Here is a 17291-nt window from a genome sequence, read left to right on the forward strand (position 1 = left end):
AGCACCCCTCACCCCCACTAGCATTTCCCATTCTATTACTGGGAAAGGCATTAGGTTGCTAACAGCTTGTTTTAATCAATAGTAGCCTAATGAAATCACAACACTGCTGGGTTTTTTTTGTTTTTTTGTTTTTTTGTTTTTTTTTTTTTTGTATTCTGCAAGTAGAGAAATTACTGTGATTAAGCATGCTTGTGTCGGAGTGTTATCTAGTTCAATGCTTGTTTTATTTGTCTCTTCTTTTCCTTCTTCTTACAGATCTTTAAAAGCATTGGCTCTGATGAGGCCGTGCAAGGGCAAGGAAGTCGGAGACTGATCAGTTTTTCTCTCTCAGGTATGTTTCGTTCACCTGAAGGTCTTGTAGAGAGAATGAGAATGTCAGTCAACAGTCAGGAGACTTCTTCATCTTGACTCAACTTCTCTGTGCTCAATTTCTCCATTTGTAAAACGAATATTGAAATTAGATGCTCCATTCTCACAAAGATATTGGGTGATTCAATAAGAAATAGATGCATTCCTGAGGTGATACGAGATGATGAGAAGCAAAGTTACTATTCTACTTTTCCTCTATTGCCAACTAGCAGTAATTGAGGGTTTATAAAGTGGAGGTAAGGGAAAGCCTGGGGATAGAAGCAGCTAGCGGACCCTTTGTCTAAATAAAATCTCACATGAAGCCCAATTGGTAAAATGGATAAAAACTGAGCTGCTCAAAAAAAGTGAATTTATGGAAAGACCAGTGAAATCCAAATAAAGCCTGCAACTTAGTTAATAATATTTAGGTAATAGTTAAGACTAATTTAATGTTTTAGTTTTCATAACATATCATAGTTCTGTAATATGTTAACAATGGGGAAACTGGGTAAAGGGTATTGTATCATCTCTGCAACTCTTCTGTAAATGTAAAATAATTTCAAATTTTTAAAATATGAAGAAAATCTTAAGTTGCTTTGGCTAAAATGATATACAAGGTTCAGACCCCAATGCATTCAATTTCACCCTAAGTAGTCTTTGTGAAGACACAATGGCAAGTAGCTCTAGGATTCTGTTGAGCACAGTTTGAAAACTATGCTTTAGATTATTGTCAAACCAATGAATGTTTTAGGCCATAAATGTCAGAGATCTGAGATCACAGAAATTAAGTGCATGAGTGTTCTTAGGAGATGGACGGTCAATGGAGGCTTTTCATGTCTAAGTGAGCCCCCTGTAAAGCAAATGTTTGCCTAAAGATCCACTGATAAGTGATAGTAACAAGGTTGTAGATAGATGGTTAATATACAAAAAGTCAGTCACTTTCCTATATACCAGCAATGAACAAATGGAATTTAAATTGAAAACACAATACCATTTACATTAGCATTTCCTAAAATGAAATGCTTAGGTATAACTCTAACAAAATATGTATAAGATATTTATAAGGAAAACTACAAAACTCTGATGAGTTAAATCAAAGAAGAGCTAAATAAATGGAGATATATCCCATGTTCATGGATAGGAAGACTCAATGTTGTAAGGATGTCAGTTCTTCCTAAATTGACCTGTAGAATCAATGCAATCCCAGTCAAAACTCTAGAAAGTCATTTTGTGGATTCTGACAAACTGATTCTAAAATTTATAAGGATAGGCAGTAGACCCCGAATAGCCATCACATTGAAGGAGAAGATCAAAGTTGGAGGACTGACACTACCCGATTTCAAGACTTTCTATAAATCTACAGTAATCGAGACAGTGTGGGACTTGTGGGGAAAAGAAAAAACAGAATAACTAGACCAGTGGAACAGACTAGAGAGCTCAGAAGTAGACCCCCATATAGTCAACTAATCTTTGACAAAGGAGCAAAGGCAACACAATGGATCAAAATAGTGTCTCCCACAAATGGTGCTGGAACAGCTGGACATCTACACACACAAAAAATAAATCTAGACACAGACCTCATACCCTTTACAAAAATTAACCCAAAATGGATCATAGACCTAATTGTAAAACACGAGACTATAAAACTCTTGGTCCTAAGGTAACACAGGAGAAACCCTAGATGACTTTGGGTAGGATGGTGCCCTTTTAGGTACAACACCAAAGACACAATAACATGAAAGAAAAAATGGATATGATGGATTTCATTAAAATAAAAACTTCTACCCTGCAAAGGACAATGTCAAGGGAATGAGAAGACAAGCCACAGACTCAGAGAAAATATTTGCAAAAGATGCATCTGATAAAGGACAGTTAATCCAAAATATATAAAGAGCTCTTAAAACTCCACAACATGAAAACAAACAACCCAGTTGAAAAACGGGCCAAAGATCTTATCAGACAGCTCACCAAAGAAGATATACAGATGGCAAATAATCATATGAGAAGATGCTCCACATCATACTTCATAAGGGAAATGTAAATTAAAACAAACAAGATCCACTATGTACCTATGGAATGATGAAAATCCAAAACACCAAATGCTGGTGAGGATGTGAAGCAATGAGAACTCTCATTCATTGCTGGGAGGAATCCAAAATGGTAGACACTCTGGAAGATATTTTGGTAATTTCTTTCAAAACTAAACATACTCTTACCACATGACCCTGCAATCACATTCCTTGCAAATTACCCAAATGGGTTGAAAACTGCGGTCCATTCAAAAACCTAACACAGATGTTTATAGCAGTTTTATTTGTGATTGCCAAAACTTGGAAGCAACCAAGACGTCTTTCAGTAGGTGAATGGCTAGATAAACTGTTGTACATTCAGATAATGGAATGTTATTCAACGCTAAAAAGAAATGAGCTATCAAGCCATGAAAAGACATGAAGGAATCTTAAAGCATATTACTCACTGAGAAAAGCCAATCTAAAAAGGTTACATATTGTATGTATCCCAACTATATGACTTTCTGGAAAAGGTAGAACTATGGAGACAGTAAAAAGATCAGTGGTTGTTGAGGATTAGGGGGAGGAGAGATGAATAGTCAGAGCACAGAGGACTTTTAGGGCAGTAAAAAAAAAAAAAAGTACCACACTTTAGGATTTATTCAATGTATTTTTACATTTATTTCCTTCATTTATGTATAATTATGAATAATTTTTGGAAAATACTTCAATAATGGAAAAAATTTAATTTTACCTCTTCTTGTTATAAACACATTTCCAATAAATATAAAATTATTTCAAATTATCTCAGAACAACCATACACCATTATCACAATTGACTTCTCTCTCTCTCTCTTTCTCACTTTCTCTTCCCACACACACAGCATGAAATTGTACATGACCAGACACTTGCAGTTACATGCAATGGTTCAGTTTTCAAAGCCTTGCCCCCCTGACAGCATGATTTCTCCTCAAAACTCCCCTCATTGATATGCGTTAGCTCCATGGAAGCCTTGTTTTCTTTTTTCCTTCTTTCTACTCTCCGTGCTCTTTGCTCTTTGAACTCTCATCTTTCTCTTTTTTTCTCTCCTTATTCTCTCTCTCCTTACTCAGTGGAGATCACATTTGCTGTGAGACCTCAGCCCTTGTTTTTCTATGTCTCCACTTTGAAGAATTTTTGCCTAGACCCATTGAATTTTCAAAGTTGGATTTCTTCCCTCAGGGTGCACCCAAGTTTCCGGAGGTGACCCTTAGCCACTCACTCCAGTCTGCCTGAGGAATGCCAGAAGTCCAGACCAGTAAGGGACAATGGTCCTTTCTTCAAAAGCATAGTTAACTGCAATGCCCATTGTATTGATTTATTACAGGGATTTCGTACCAAAACAATTTAATACATGTCATGAAATGTTGCATATAGTGAGTTCTGTAGACATATCAGTCCATATTTATAATTAAGTGAAAAATGGTCAAAAGATTTAATTTTTTTCTGTTTCAGATGGACTTTTTCTCCTTGTGTAAGGCCTGATAGAATCTTTAATCTCTCTAAGACACATCCAAATTAAAATATCCTTTATCTTATAGATTTCCAGGCCATGGGGTTGAAGAAAGGGATGTTTTTCAACCCAGACCCTTACCTGAAGATTTCCATTCAGCCTGGGAAGCACAGCATCTTCCCCGCCCTGCCCCACCACGGACAGGAGAGGAGATCCAAGATCATAGGCAACACGGTGAACCCCATCTGGCAGGCTGAGGTGAGTGCCCGGGCTCTGAAAAGAAGCTGAAATGACAAAACAAAACGACTGATTGTGAAGCCCACGTGCTATTCCCTGCCTTCTTGGAGCCCCAAACTCTGCTGCTAAGTTCATGGTCTCTTAGTCCTACAGAGGAGCCGTGTTCTTTTTGAGTTGCAGATCCTAGGAATCTTGATCGATTTCTCAGGGCAGTACCCAGAAACTGTTCATTGCAGCTACACTCGGTAGCTACATGCATTCAGCCTTCTGTACCTGCAGTTTCTGCATCCAGGGATTCAACCCTCCATGGATGGAAAATATTTGAGAAAAAAATTCTAGAAAGTTCCAGAAAGCAAAACTTGAACTTGCTGAACACCAGTAACTTTTTCCATAGCATTGTGTTGCATTTTCAACTATTTAGGTAGCATTTACACTGCATTAGATATCATAAGTAATCCAGAGATGTTTCACAGCATGCAAGAGGATGAGCATTCATACGCAACACTACGCCATTTTATATAATGCACTTGTGCATCCGTGGATTTGATATTGGGATGGGTACTGGAACCAATCCCCCGTGATACTGGGGGATGACTGTAATAGCCTCTTCGTCTGAGTCTCAGCCTGCACCTGAAGGCAGGACAGCTTCTCTCTGCCTTTGTGTGGAAGGAGGAAGAGACACCTTTTGATCCAAATAGTCTCACGCTCTTCCTGTGCATGAGGTTCTTAAGTGAGAGTGTGAAATGTGCCCATCCGGACAAGTTCCCGAGATTCTGAAACTGTCAGAGTCCTGGGACAGGTAACTCAGGAAGCCCAAGGGGGTTGCATATCGTTTGATTTAAATAGACACGAAGCCTAATGGCTCATGCCATCTATCTGGTTTGCACGGTGCTAGGCAACCTGCTGGAGTGTGGAATAGTTTGTTTTGGCTGATGAAGGCTCTTCTCTCCCACATGTGTCTCCTCCACCGGCCAGGAGCTAGGAGGTTCCTCAACAAAGCTAATCAGGTCGAGCATCACAGTGACTAAGTTCTGTCCTAAAGAACGTCACAGCCATTGGACGTCTAGCTTTGAGGGTACTACCTGCAAACTGCATGCACTGGGGAGCAGAGAGACACATGGCATGAGGGTGCACGGTATAATGTAGGGGTTAAAAGCACAGCTTTGCAGCCACACAGACCTTGCTTCACAGTCCAGCTCACAGTACCAGTTGTGGAATGTTGAGGAATCAGTTATCCTCAATCTGAGCCTCAGATTTTCCACATCAGGCTGGTACTGGTGGAAACATGCTATTCCTACCCCAGGCCCTAACTTTAGGCAGAGTTCCTTCCTTTATTCTTCAAAGTAGAGCATCTCTGATATAGAACTTTCAAGCATCCTTGACCAGAAAGTATAATTAGATATTTGGGGCCAAAGCATTTTTTGTTACCTCTTAAATTATACCACCTACTTCTAGGCTCAATTAAGCCTGACCCAGGCTTTACAGAAGAACAACATTAGAGCTTTATTTTTTTTTAAGTAGCCATAAGGGAAATGAAGTTGTACTTGAAATTCCTACTACTTTGGTTATCAACAGGCTCTCAAGCACCCATAGTGCCACGCGCATGGAATAATGAATCTTACATTATTGATTCCTTTAGTGCTGGCTACTCTCACCAATTATTTATGGACTCCTCACTGTGTTCCTGGGCATAATGCAAGGTGCATGAAAGAAAAAAAAAAAAGCCTCCCTCTTCTGAAGAAGTTTAGAGCAACTTGTGTAAGACATTTAGTTATAAAGGCATTAAAGTCTCAAAGAACACGTGCAAAATCCAGCACCATCAGAATATTGTTTGGTTGAAGAATGTCAACCACAATCCACTTTACATTCTGAAGTTGTTTCTGAACCTTTAGTTGAGATTTATTTTTCTCCAAAAGGACACTGGCAAACACTCACTCTTCCTCTGCCTTTGACCTCCTCCATTGTCTCCGGTGTGCTGTGGCTGAGGTTAGCATCCTAAAGTGAGTTTCTCCACGAGTCTCCCTGATGAGGCTCAGACTGGAGATAACTGATTTCTCAAGTTAAACAACAAGTAACTGGCTGAGCCGTGATGTAAACCAAGGTTTGTGTGAATGCCAAGCCGTACTTTCAAAGCCCCTAAGTGAGACCACATTGCCCAGTGCCCAAATGTGGAAGTCCCAGCCCCTGTGCAGAACATTCAAGGTCTTCAGTGACCCGGCATTGCTTATATCGTGTGTCAGTTAGGGATGCATCTGGCTCTGAGCTAGAAGTCTGGCCAACTGTGATGTTTCTCACAAACAAGAAGTCCAGAGGGAGGTGGTCCAGGCCGTGCAGCTACTGAATACAGCCACCAGGAGCCCGAGCTCGCTGGGTCTTCTCATCACACCTTAGCAGCTGGCTCTCATCTTCCCGTCTTAAAGCCTCAAACTCTAGTTCCAGGTAGGAAGAAAGCAGGAAGGTCAAAGAAGCTTTCTCCTTGACAGAGGGATGGCTTATAATTGGAGTCTTATTATTAGACAAAGATTTTAAATAGTTTGTATGTGTTTTTAAACTTAAAAAGCTAGAGGTAAATAATAATAAGATAACTATTTAATCAGAAATTAAATTGCAGTCTCGTCCTGGACAAGGTAAACAGGATCATAAACACAAAGTCCCTTTTATGGAAGAAAAGCGTCCTTCAAAAAGCAAAGCTGACACTGGTGGTGTGTGTGCAAGAAACCCTAACCGGCAGCCCTTCCCCAGGACAATAGTTTTGAAAATAAAAATTTTTGAAGTTCCTTGATCCGGACGACCGTCATCTGAGCAGCAAATGGGTTCCGTTATGGGTTAAACTCTTAAGGCTGCAACACCAGCTTGAGAACACTAGGGGCGCCACTCGAGCGGTACTGCCTCTGGTTCCCAGGTGGCGCCTGAGCTTCATCCTGAACTTGGACTCAGAGGCACGCAGTTTGGTGTCGAGTGGCTAAAACAGTTCTTGTACTTGTCTGTTGGCATCATTTTGCAGCCTCTGAAGAACTAAGATGGAAATGGAGGTTTCGAGAGCAGCTGTAAAACTCGATGCATCCTAATTTCTCGTGAGGGGATAGAGTGAGCTGGATGAGGGGTTAGTCCCCATGGAGCCGGCTCACGTGGGCTCCTGGAAGCCACCGTGCCCATCTCTTCCTGACTCCACATTGAGCGAAGTCAGCCGCGATGGGGGTACTTACACCAAGAAACTGGGCAAATTTTACAAATCAGAGTTGGAACTGAGTAGTACTTCTTTCATTGGTTGAAATTCGTTAAGCTAAAGACCAACACCAAAAGCAACATCCGACTTTGGCTGTGACCAACAATCAAAGGCAGGGCTAGAGTTGGGGAGAACCAAGCTAAGTGGATTTCTGAGCATGAAGTCTTGAGAAAAACAGGACCCAAGCACAGATGAACCAAAGAGGAGGACCTAGGAACCGGGAAAGACAAGGAATAAGGAATAGCAGAGCAGACAGGTGGGAGACGACCCAAGGAATGTCAGAGGTGATATGCAGTTGTCTCTGGCAGATCTACACAAAAGCCACATTTAAAGAATGAAAAAGAAATAGCCAGTGGGGTTTAAAGCATAGAAATGGCCAAATCCTATAGACTCTCTTTGCTTACACAACAGAAATTCTGCTTCAGGAAAGCCCATTTCTGATGGTGACTCCACCCTCCCCATCTTTCCCTCCTTCAGGCTTGTCTTGCAGGAAGTATTGGCTGCGCCCAGTGAAAAATCTCAAGTCATATCAAGCTTTAATCTATTTAGCTTTCTCAGCCTTTTTCAGTGCTTTGGATAATTAGCCTAGAAAAAAGTTAATAAAGAAATAGGAACAAAAGCCAGTGAAAGGAACAGCATTGTTTACATTAAAAAAAATCAGGAGAAATCAATAGCGTTCTTATCATATTATCAATGACTTGAATTTGCAGTTTTGTCACAACTGGATTACTGTGTTCAGGCTATCGATTTCATGTATTACAAAATTATGACTATAGCAATATTATGATTAATTAGCTAATTTCACATTTTCTTGGATTTTGTTTATTTTTGTCAAAAGCTTCTGGTAAACATTTAGGCCATTAGCTATATCTAACCTTGGCTAAAAGGACATTACATTTGAGAGAGGCATTCAATGGACGTGGGTAAACTTCGTATACTTGTGAGAGAGACATACAGACAGAATAAATACAGCACAAGTCCAGTGATTTACAGGGTGATTGGAAGGGGATGCTGTGCAGCCCAGAAGCTTTCAAACCCAGCTAAAATGACCAAGAGGACATTTGAGAATCCGATATTTTATATACCTTCCAAATCACACACAATAAATAGGCAGGTGGGCAGACAAGCTGCTTAATTCAGCTGTCTCCAATCAGCGGAGTGATGCCATAATCAGTTTTAGTTTCTTCCAGTCACCGTGTTCAGCCGTGCTCAACTGTCTCTTAAAGATGTCTTGGGTACATCCTATCACTTCCTGGTCACTCTGTGTTATTAATAAGCCAGTCAAGTCTAATTTCATGTTCCGTTTAAATCTCTTTTACTCCTGTTCACCGCAGACCAGGACTATGGCTCCTGAGGGTCGTGGAGTGGGAAGGAGACATACTCTGTTCTTTGTTCCCTTCTCCCAGCTCCTACACTTTTAAGAGAAACAAAATCAGGGCAGAGATCTGAGGATCCCCTTACCTTTTCCTTCAGGGATAACGGCCCCACTGTTGGGGGCTAGGATTGGGAAAAGGGGAGAGAGTGATTTTCTTACCTAATGGTCTGCCTGATGCTGGAGAAGAGAGGGGGTCTAGCCTCAATGTTGGCCTGTCTCTTTAGATACGTAGCACTCAGTGACCTGACATTGCCTATGAGCACAGAAGTGCCAAATCTAAGGCCACACAGCATCCTGTACACGCTGAAAATATTTACATTACTTCTTGTTCCTGGAAATATACAAAATGCATACAATACAGCAAGATAAAATATATTTTAATATAGATGAGATAAATGAAACCAGAGAAAATTTTGAGTAAAAAGTGAGATAAAGTTAGTACATAAAATGAATGTCTGACAAATTACACACCCTCTAGAAGAACATTAGGAATGACCAAGAAGGAAGGGGCTACTGATCTCAGAGGAGAGTCGCACAGGTAGTACTCAGCCTGGCATATATATATATATATATGTGACATGTGTTACAATGATACTGTATAGATATGTGTATCATATATACACACACACACACACACATTTTTTTCTATTTATTTTCATAAAGTTGCTCATAAATAATATATACAAAAATGTGGAGACTATATCAATAGATGGATGATAGATAGATAGATAGATACATATATACATACATAGGTAGGTAGGTAGATAGATAGATAGATAGATAGATAGATAGATAGATAGATATAGAGATTCTACTTGACTTATGGTGGGATTATGTCCCAATAAACCCATCATAAGTTGAAAATATCATAAGTCAAAAGTGCATTTAATATCCCTTAACCAACCGAACTTCATAGGTTAGCCTAGCCTGTCTTGAATGTTCTCAGAACACTTACATTAGCCTACAGTTTGGCAAAATCATCCAACACAAAGCCTGCTTTATACTAAAGTGATTAATATCTCATGTAACTTACTGAATTCTGTACTAAAAGTGAAAGTGAAAAATAAATGTCTGGGTACAGAGTGGTTGTGGGCGTTACCAGTTGTTCACCCTCATGATCGCGTGGCCAGCTGGCAGCCGTGGCTCTCTGCTGCTGCCCGGCATCACGGGACAGTATCATCATAACACGTGTTGCTAGCCCAAGAGAAGTTCAAAATTCAAAACTCAAGGTATAGTCTCTACTGAATGTATTGTAAAGTCAAAATGTCCTAAGTTGAACCATCCTAAGTCAGGGGCCATCTGTATATACCATGATTTTTTATATCTCTACTGTATCTCTTTTTATTAATCTGATGCCTTAGCTTATAATTTATAAACTGTCTGGGGAAAAAAAGCTCTGAAATTTGTGGATGGTGAACTCTTGAAGTGTTTGTGTATTTCAATATCTTTATTTTTACTTCATTCTTGAATGAGAATTTAGTAGGTATAAAACTCTAGGTTGACAATTATTTTTTCCCCTCAGTATTTTGAACTTTAACTGGACACAAAATGCCAATGTCCTAAACTGTGATCTACCTAACAGCAGTCTACCATATGTCTCTCCCATGACACCACACACACCCCAGGGGAGGCACCACAGTCAAATATGGAGACTGCATTCTATCTTTGCCCATTTGTATAAGTAAAGCCTTGTGTCACTGACAGTAAGGAAATCTTTTTCCCCTTGTTTAACTCAGTGCTTCTCATCAGAGCCCTTTTTTTTCCTGGAACCCTCGACATCACGTAGAAACCAGTTTGGGGGATGCTGTAGCACACTGATTTAAACACTAACTGCCAACAAACAGCTCTGTATACCTGTTCAGAAGGTGTCCTCACCCTGCTGTTACTTACTCTAATTTAGATTATTGCACTAAGTTTCTGTTGTTGCATAACAGATTACCACAAATCTAGCAACTTGAAACAATTGCTATTTACTATTTCACAGTCCTGTGGATCAAGAGTCTTGACCAGCCTAGCTGGATTCTGTGGTCAGGGTCTCCAAGACTGAAAGTAGGGATGCTGGAAATCAAGGATGCTGGATGAGCTATGTTCTCTTCTAGACCATTTACAAGATCATTGGGGTTGTTAGCAGAATTCAGATCCTCACTGGTTGGTGGCTGGTGGCCACTCTCAGCTCCTAGAGGCAATTCTCTGGTCCTTACCACATAGCCTTCTCCATCATCAAAGTCAGTGATGGGGAATCTTCCTTGCATTGACTCCCTCTTGCACTTCCATTTCTCTGACTTCAGAAAGTGTTCAGTTTTTTCAAAAGGGTTCGCCTCACCTGATTAGGTCAGCCCACCCAGCTAATCTGCCTTTTGATTAACTTGGGCTCCACTGATTGGTTACCTGGTTGCCTGGTTACATGGGCATGACATACATCATATTCACGGGCCCCACCCACACTCCAAAAGGGCATTATATGAGATGGGCAGGGGGATCTTGGGCATCTCAGAATTCTCCCTACCACATTTTTCACTCTTCAATGCCAGCCTGTGTCAGTGGCCACATCTCACATCCAAATGAAGAGTTCCATTTCAGAAAAGCTCATCTCTATAATATAACCCTTAGACTTTCTACCAGAGCAATAACTAGTATGGCTTGGGCACTGAAGGGTCAATCTAGCACTTGTAGATGAGTGTATTTTAGGTTACCTGTAAGCTTGGATTATATTCCACTTTCACAACATCAGTATGTGATAACAGGGTGGAATTACCTCAGGGAGTAGCCAGTCACTCATTCCCTCATTTGTTGATGTGGATTTCTATATTCAAATTACACATTTCTACATGCAAATAGCTATACTAAAAACAGATACTACATGTGCATTCATATTAACCACAAGAAAATGAATAATGTGATAAGAATCATAGAGGAGATACTGAAGCAGAAGAAAGAACAGTTGTCAGAAGTCAGAAAAGACTTCACAGAAGAAATTCTATTGAATGGGCTTTTAAAGGATGAGTAGGAGTTTGGCATGGCTGGGAAGTTGGGAAAAAACAACTTCTAGGAAAATAGTCCCTGAAAAATGTGTGAAAGAAAATGAGGTTGTCAGAGAATGTACATAATACATGCAACTAGAAAGGTTGACAGGAACCAGATGTGTCGTTAGGAAATTTGGATTTCATCCTGTAAGTGAGAAAAAGTCAGGGGAAGTTATTATGCAAGAGAATGGAAGGATCAGCTCTGTGTTTCAGAAGCATAAATTTACTGGTAACTGTAAGAAAGAAACTGAAGACTGGAAGACCAGTTAGGAGGTTATTGTATGAGCGGGAATTACAGGGGCCAGTGACAGCAGAAGTGAGGAGGAGAGAATGAACTCTAGAGAGTTTAGACTCAATGACTGATTGGATATAAGCTCCTGAAGGTGAGAAGAACAAACTGCATTGACCAAGGTGTACGGTTGAGGAACTTCGCCTCTGATGATGACAATTTATCAACAAAGAATATGCAGACAGTGACGTTGAGAGAACGGTTCTTTTCCTTCTTAGGGACACTGTAAAGTAGACACAGAAAGGTTAATTAAGGTGCTTATGATCACACAGCAAATTTTGGTCTTCTTGGTTTCCAATCTATTATCTAATCCCATTTCTTCTTTGTAAGTGCTCAAGTGAATCATCTTCAGAAGCAAAAGACTTAGAGATACAGATATAGATGTAGATAAGGACATGGATATAGAAACAGATTATCAATAGAATACATGTATGTAGGATGTATAATAAATATTTTTGTATTTGACATATTTTAAGTATGATATACAGTTACATAACATGTTTACAAGAACACACATGCAGACCTTGCTTCCTACTCAGTCAAGCCATGAGTAAATCTTGGCCTCACTTTGCCATAGCAGTGCCTGCAAATAAAATGAATAATATTCAGTCCCGTTTCTGAGTTTTCTCAGAGCTTGATGTGGAGGTGGTGGAGACCCAGTCAAGATCCAGTTCACTTGTTCTTAGGCATAAGAGGAAACATAAGCTTTCCATATATCACAAATTTGCAAGAGCAGCTTTTACTATTCAAAGCAATTAGATTCCCTGCGGATAACAGGGCTTCTGTCTCAGCAGGATTCTGACACTTCCTTCCTGGGATACAGTCAGGCTGCGCACTGCATGGCATGGCAGACCCCAAAGGCATCACCTCTTAATAGAAAGCCCTACAATATTGCTAAAGAGAGAAAACAATTGCTCTTGATTCAATTATTGCTCTGCTAGTGGAACTGTTTTTCTGTCTCTTCTTGGACTTGACTGTAGGCAGCACTCTATTTGGCGTTTTTAAACTCAACGAATAGTGTCACCTGAATTGACAGTCACATGCCATGCAAGTTTCTAAAGAAGAGTAGCTGCAGTTTGCATGCTCCATTTACTTCCTTCCTGCTTTCCTTCTCCTTGGAGAACTTCTGCCCAGGAAGCAACCAAGACTAATCCATTTAACTTCCATTAGTGTTAAATAATGATGTTGGCTGAATGGCACCAGGCAGTCTCTCATGCGTGGAATTGGTGTTTTATTTTCCCCTTATGGCTGTGAGAGAAGAGAGGCAAAACTAGATGTCCCTCTAACTACGTATCATGGCCTATTTCACATAACAGTTTGGACCACTCCTGCCCCACATCACCAGGCATCCAATCTTGGCTTTGCGTTTGTATTCTTGCCTTACTCCCAAATAGCCTCCTACCTCTTCAAATGTAACATGACCCAAAACAAGTTAACCATCCTTACCACTTTTTAATTCTCAACCCTTCCTGACTTCTGCTGTCTCCGACTGGGGTCATCTTTTCTCATACATGTCCCTAAACGCCTAAGTGAAAGTACTTTCCAACTCATACTGAACGTGTCTCTGAAATTTCCCACAGCTACTTCTTCATTTTTGATTATAGTTCCCCCACTCCCATTGATGTCCTTACTGTCTTGGCTACATCAATGATGTAGTCCCATCAAGACTACATGATGGGTCCCATTATTTCCTCAGCTACAACTTTACTAGAACTTTCTACCTGTAACACCATCTTCCCTTTCTCCCCAAGACCTAAACCATTATCCTGGATGATCAGTGTCCCCATGAATGACCCATCAGATTCTCATTTCCTTAACCTCTTCAATCTCATTGACCTTTACTTCCATCTGTCACCAGTCATCCATTCCAGTGCAACCCTAGATCGTGTGAAAATATTGCAAGCTCTCCAGCTCTCTTTTCACTGGTCCTTCCACACCCAACCTCCGGCTTCCGTGAGTCTTTACCTTCATTACTTTGGGACATTCAGTCACTCAGCCCCTCTCTTCATTTCTAGCTCTCAGTCCTCCCACATGCTCTCAGTCTTGCATATCCAGTCTTGGGAACTGTGATCTCCTTCTCTCCCACACATCATGGCTCTCACTGGCATTGAGCGAGTCAACAATCCTGTCACCACCCACCCCTTGCCTGGCAGGCTTCCTTCTCGTTTCTCACTTGTCGCATCTGATCTGTCTGCCTCCTGGCCTGACCCATCTATGGGCACATCCCCAGCACTACTGCAGTGACTCCTCTAAAATGCAAATCCAAGTGTGTCATTTGCATAATTCAGATCCTTCGATTGCTCCTACATGGCTTGGGGTAAGTCCAAGCTCTGGCCAGGAGGCTGTTTATGATTTGGATCCTACTTATCTATCCTATTTCATCTTATTACGTGATCCCCACTATGACCCAGATGTAGTGAGGCACCCACATTTCTCAAAGGGATCTGCACACTCTGTGAATTTCAGCCTTTTTCCCACCACCTTCTCTCTCCCTGGAGTGTTCCTCCTACACCTTCTTCATCCAGCTGATGTGTACTTGTCTGTGAAGGCTTAGTTAAGGAACTGCAGCCTTGGGGAAGCTGTCTTTACCTGTTCATCAGCCTTCTCCCCACCACCATCGCCACCCCTCCTCTCCATACCTGTCTATCAGGCTGAGCCTTTGAGGAGTCTTACTATGGAACCATCTGTTTTGGCATTTTACCCACAGTGTAAGACTGTGAGCTCTTAAAGTTAACGACCTGTGACTCCAGGACTTGAGGGCGGTGGCCGTGTCACCAGCACCCTGCTCAGAGTCAGTGCCCAGCAAGTGTCTGTGAGTAAATATGTAACCCCCCTCCTTCTGAGCCCTTGGCTCCTTTAAGACCAACACTCTTCTGACCCCTGCCTCAGTTGCCCAGTATGGAACTTCTGCCAGTTTACACCACTGCCAATTAAGTATTTCTTTTAGTTCTCTACTCTGTTTTTATTTCAGTAAGTTCAATTTATGGAAGTTCTGTTTATAAAAGATCTACCCCATATCCTTTATGAAGCCAGGTGGATTATAATAAATAAATCACCTTATTTCTATAAATGGCCTATTATGTAACAATGCCAACCAAAATATATTTTTTTAAAAAAACATATTTTGCAACACCAGTCTAACAGCTCTCTGGAAAACGGAAGAACGTAGACCTGTGTCGGTGGTTCTCAGGAAGGGCAGCTTTGTCTCCAGGGGACATTGGGCAATGTCTGAAGTCGTTTCTGGTTGTCACAGCTTGGGATGTGTTGCTGGCATCTGCTGGCTAGAGGCTGGCTACCATCCACTGCTATTAATAAGAATGCCAAGACCAACAAAATAAAGAAGCTGTTAAACTGGGGTTTGAAGAACTGGTTACGAATCACTGGACTAAATATTTAGGCCACAGAGGAAGATTTAGATTTGACGTAAGGGATGTTTTTTCCTAACAATGAGTATTCCATGTTGAAATGGATTATTACTGAGAGAACTGTGGTTCTCCACTCTGGTTGCACGGGAATCTGGGGTGCTTGAAACACCCCAGTGCCCAGTTCCATCTCTAATGGAATCTAATTTAACAAGCCAAGGATGGGATCCAGTAATGGGTATTTTTGTGAAAGTTCCCCAGATGATTCTAATGAAAGTCAAGGCTACATACCAGTGGCCTAAAGCAGAAATGAGTCCCACAGCCTGTGCATAAACAAAAGAAAGTTAACTTTTAACCAAAAGGAGGCTTGATGCTGTGAGAATCCTGTGTCATCCCAGCTCATGCCTGAGAGTCTTGCACACCTCTCTTCCTGCCATTCCTGCCCAATTATAAGAGGTCTGATGATTGAAGTTTTTTCTTCAAGTGCACCCAAGAAAAAGAATTCAGAATCTGATGCACTGGTGGAAAGGTGACCTATGGAATTTTATTCTCTGACCCTCAAGACACCAAGAGTTTCTTTGTTTAGAATGGTTTCATGGTTTATCCTGAGATAAGGAGCCATTGATTGATTGATTGGTCCAAGCATGGGGTACAGTTCCCATTAGATGCTCTCGAGCAAAAAGAAGACGATGAAGTGGGAAATGGCCAGACTGTAGATCCCTAGGATCTGAGGGTGGTTGTTTCACTTGCCACGTTGATTTCTTTCTCAGGCGAACTAGGATGCAAGGAGACAAAAGTCCCCAAGGAGCAGAGGGCTTAGATCCATGATGCATTTTTTGAAAATCTTTTGCAGACATGGTGCACAGATTTCTCTTTTGACCATTAACTGGGCCATTTCCCTGGACAGGAAAACAGTGGGCATTAATAGTAGGAACATTGTAGCTCTTATCTTATCTCTTATTTGAACCAGGCTTACAAGTTACTACAAACAACTGTATAGAGTTATTGACCATTAAAATCCAGCTGAAATAAGGTAGTAAATTTGAAAGAAGTCCAATCATTTAAGAGTCAGAAGGAGAAGGAGATAGTAGAGGATGGGGCAGGTAGAGTCTGGGGAGACCAGGAATGGAGAAGGAAGGATGCAGCAAATGTGACATGGCATGGACCTTCTTCTCCCAGTCTCTAGTTGAAGATGCTCAGGCTCCGTGAGGTTGCGAATGAGAAAGTCAGGAACTTAGACGTGTAGACCTTGGAAGAGAAGCCAAGCCCACCTCACTCCAGAAGCTCTTCAGAGGCTCAGAGTGAGAGCCGGGGCAGCAGCCAGATGACACGCGTCACCCCGGCCTTAGGCTCCCAAGAGCAGGTAGCTTGCTGGTGAACAGACAGACTTTTACATTTTCAAAGGTGCTCACTGGTTCTTTAAAGAACCTGACCTCGCTGTGGGGTTACATGGACTCCGATAACCATGGCACGGAAGTGAGGGCCTGGTGGGGACAGGCTGGTGCCAGTGACGACGGGGTGGATATGTGAAGAGAGGAGGGAGGAAGGAACCCAGGAGTCGCCCCCAAGTTTCAGAGCGTGTTTTGGGACACCGACTTCAGTGTCCCATGCAGGCTGCTAGAGCCTGAAAAACCCTTGTTTTAATAAAGCTGACTATATTTTTTAATTATAAAAACAATACATGCTTAGAAACAAGCTTATACTGTACAGCATGGGAAACTATATTCAATATCTTATAGTAACTCATGGTGAAAAAGAATATGAAAATGAATACATGTATGTTCCTATATGACTGAAGCACTGTGCTGTACACCAGAAATTGACACAGCATTGTAAACTGACTAGACTTCAATTAAAATAAAAAAAAAAAAAACAACTACATGCTCATCAGAGAAAGAAATGCGGGGAAGTATATTCTTACTTGGTAAA

General features: G+C 41.2%; 1 protein-coding gene across 5 annotated transcripts in view; it reads left to right on the plus strand.

The window, feature by feature from the left end:
* Window positions 1-17291, plus strand: part of HECW1 (HECT, C2 and WW domain containing E3 ubiquitin protein ligase 1) — a 321611-nt gene that overhangs the window by 203836 nt on the left and 100484 nt on the right. For all 5 annotated transcript variants that reach the window (XM_064487726.1, XM_031454627.2, XM_031454628.2 and 2 more), the window contains 2 exons: window positions 256-331; window positions 3939-4108. In XM_064487726.1, coding sequence (XP_064343796.1) covers window positions 256-331; window positions 3939-4108 — 246 coding nt within the window. The remainder of the gene's footprint in view (window positions 1-255; window positions 332-3938; window positions 4109-17291) is intronic.

Source organism: Camelus dromedarius, chromosome 7, assembly GCF_036321535.1.
Source record: "Camelus dromedarius isolate mCamDro1 chromosome 7, mCamDro1.pat, whole genome shotgun sequence".
NCBI classification, from domain to species: domain Eukaryota; kingdom Metazoa; phylum Chordata; class Mammalia; order Artiodactyla; family Camelidae; genus Camelus; species Camelus dromedarius.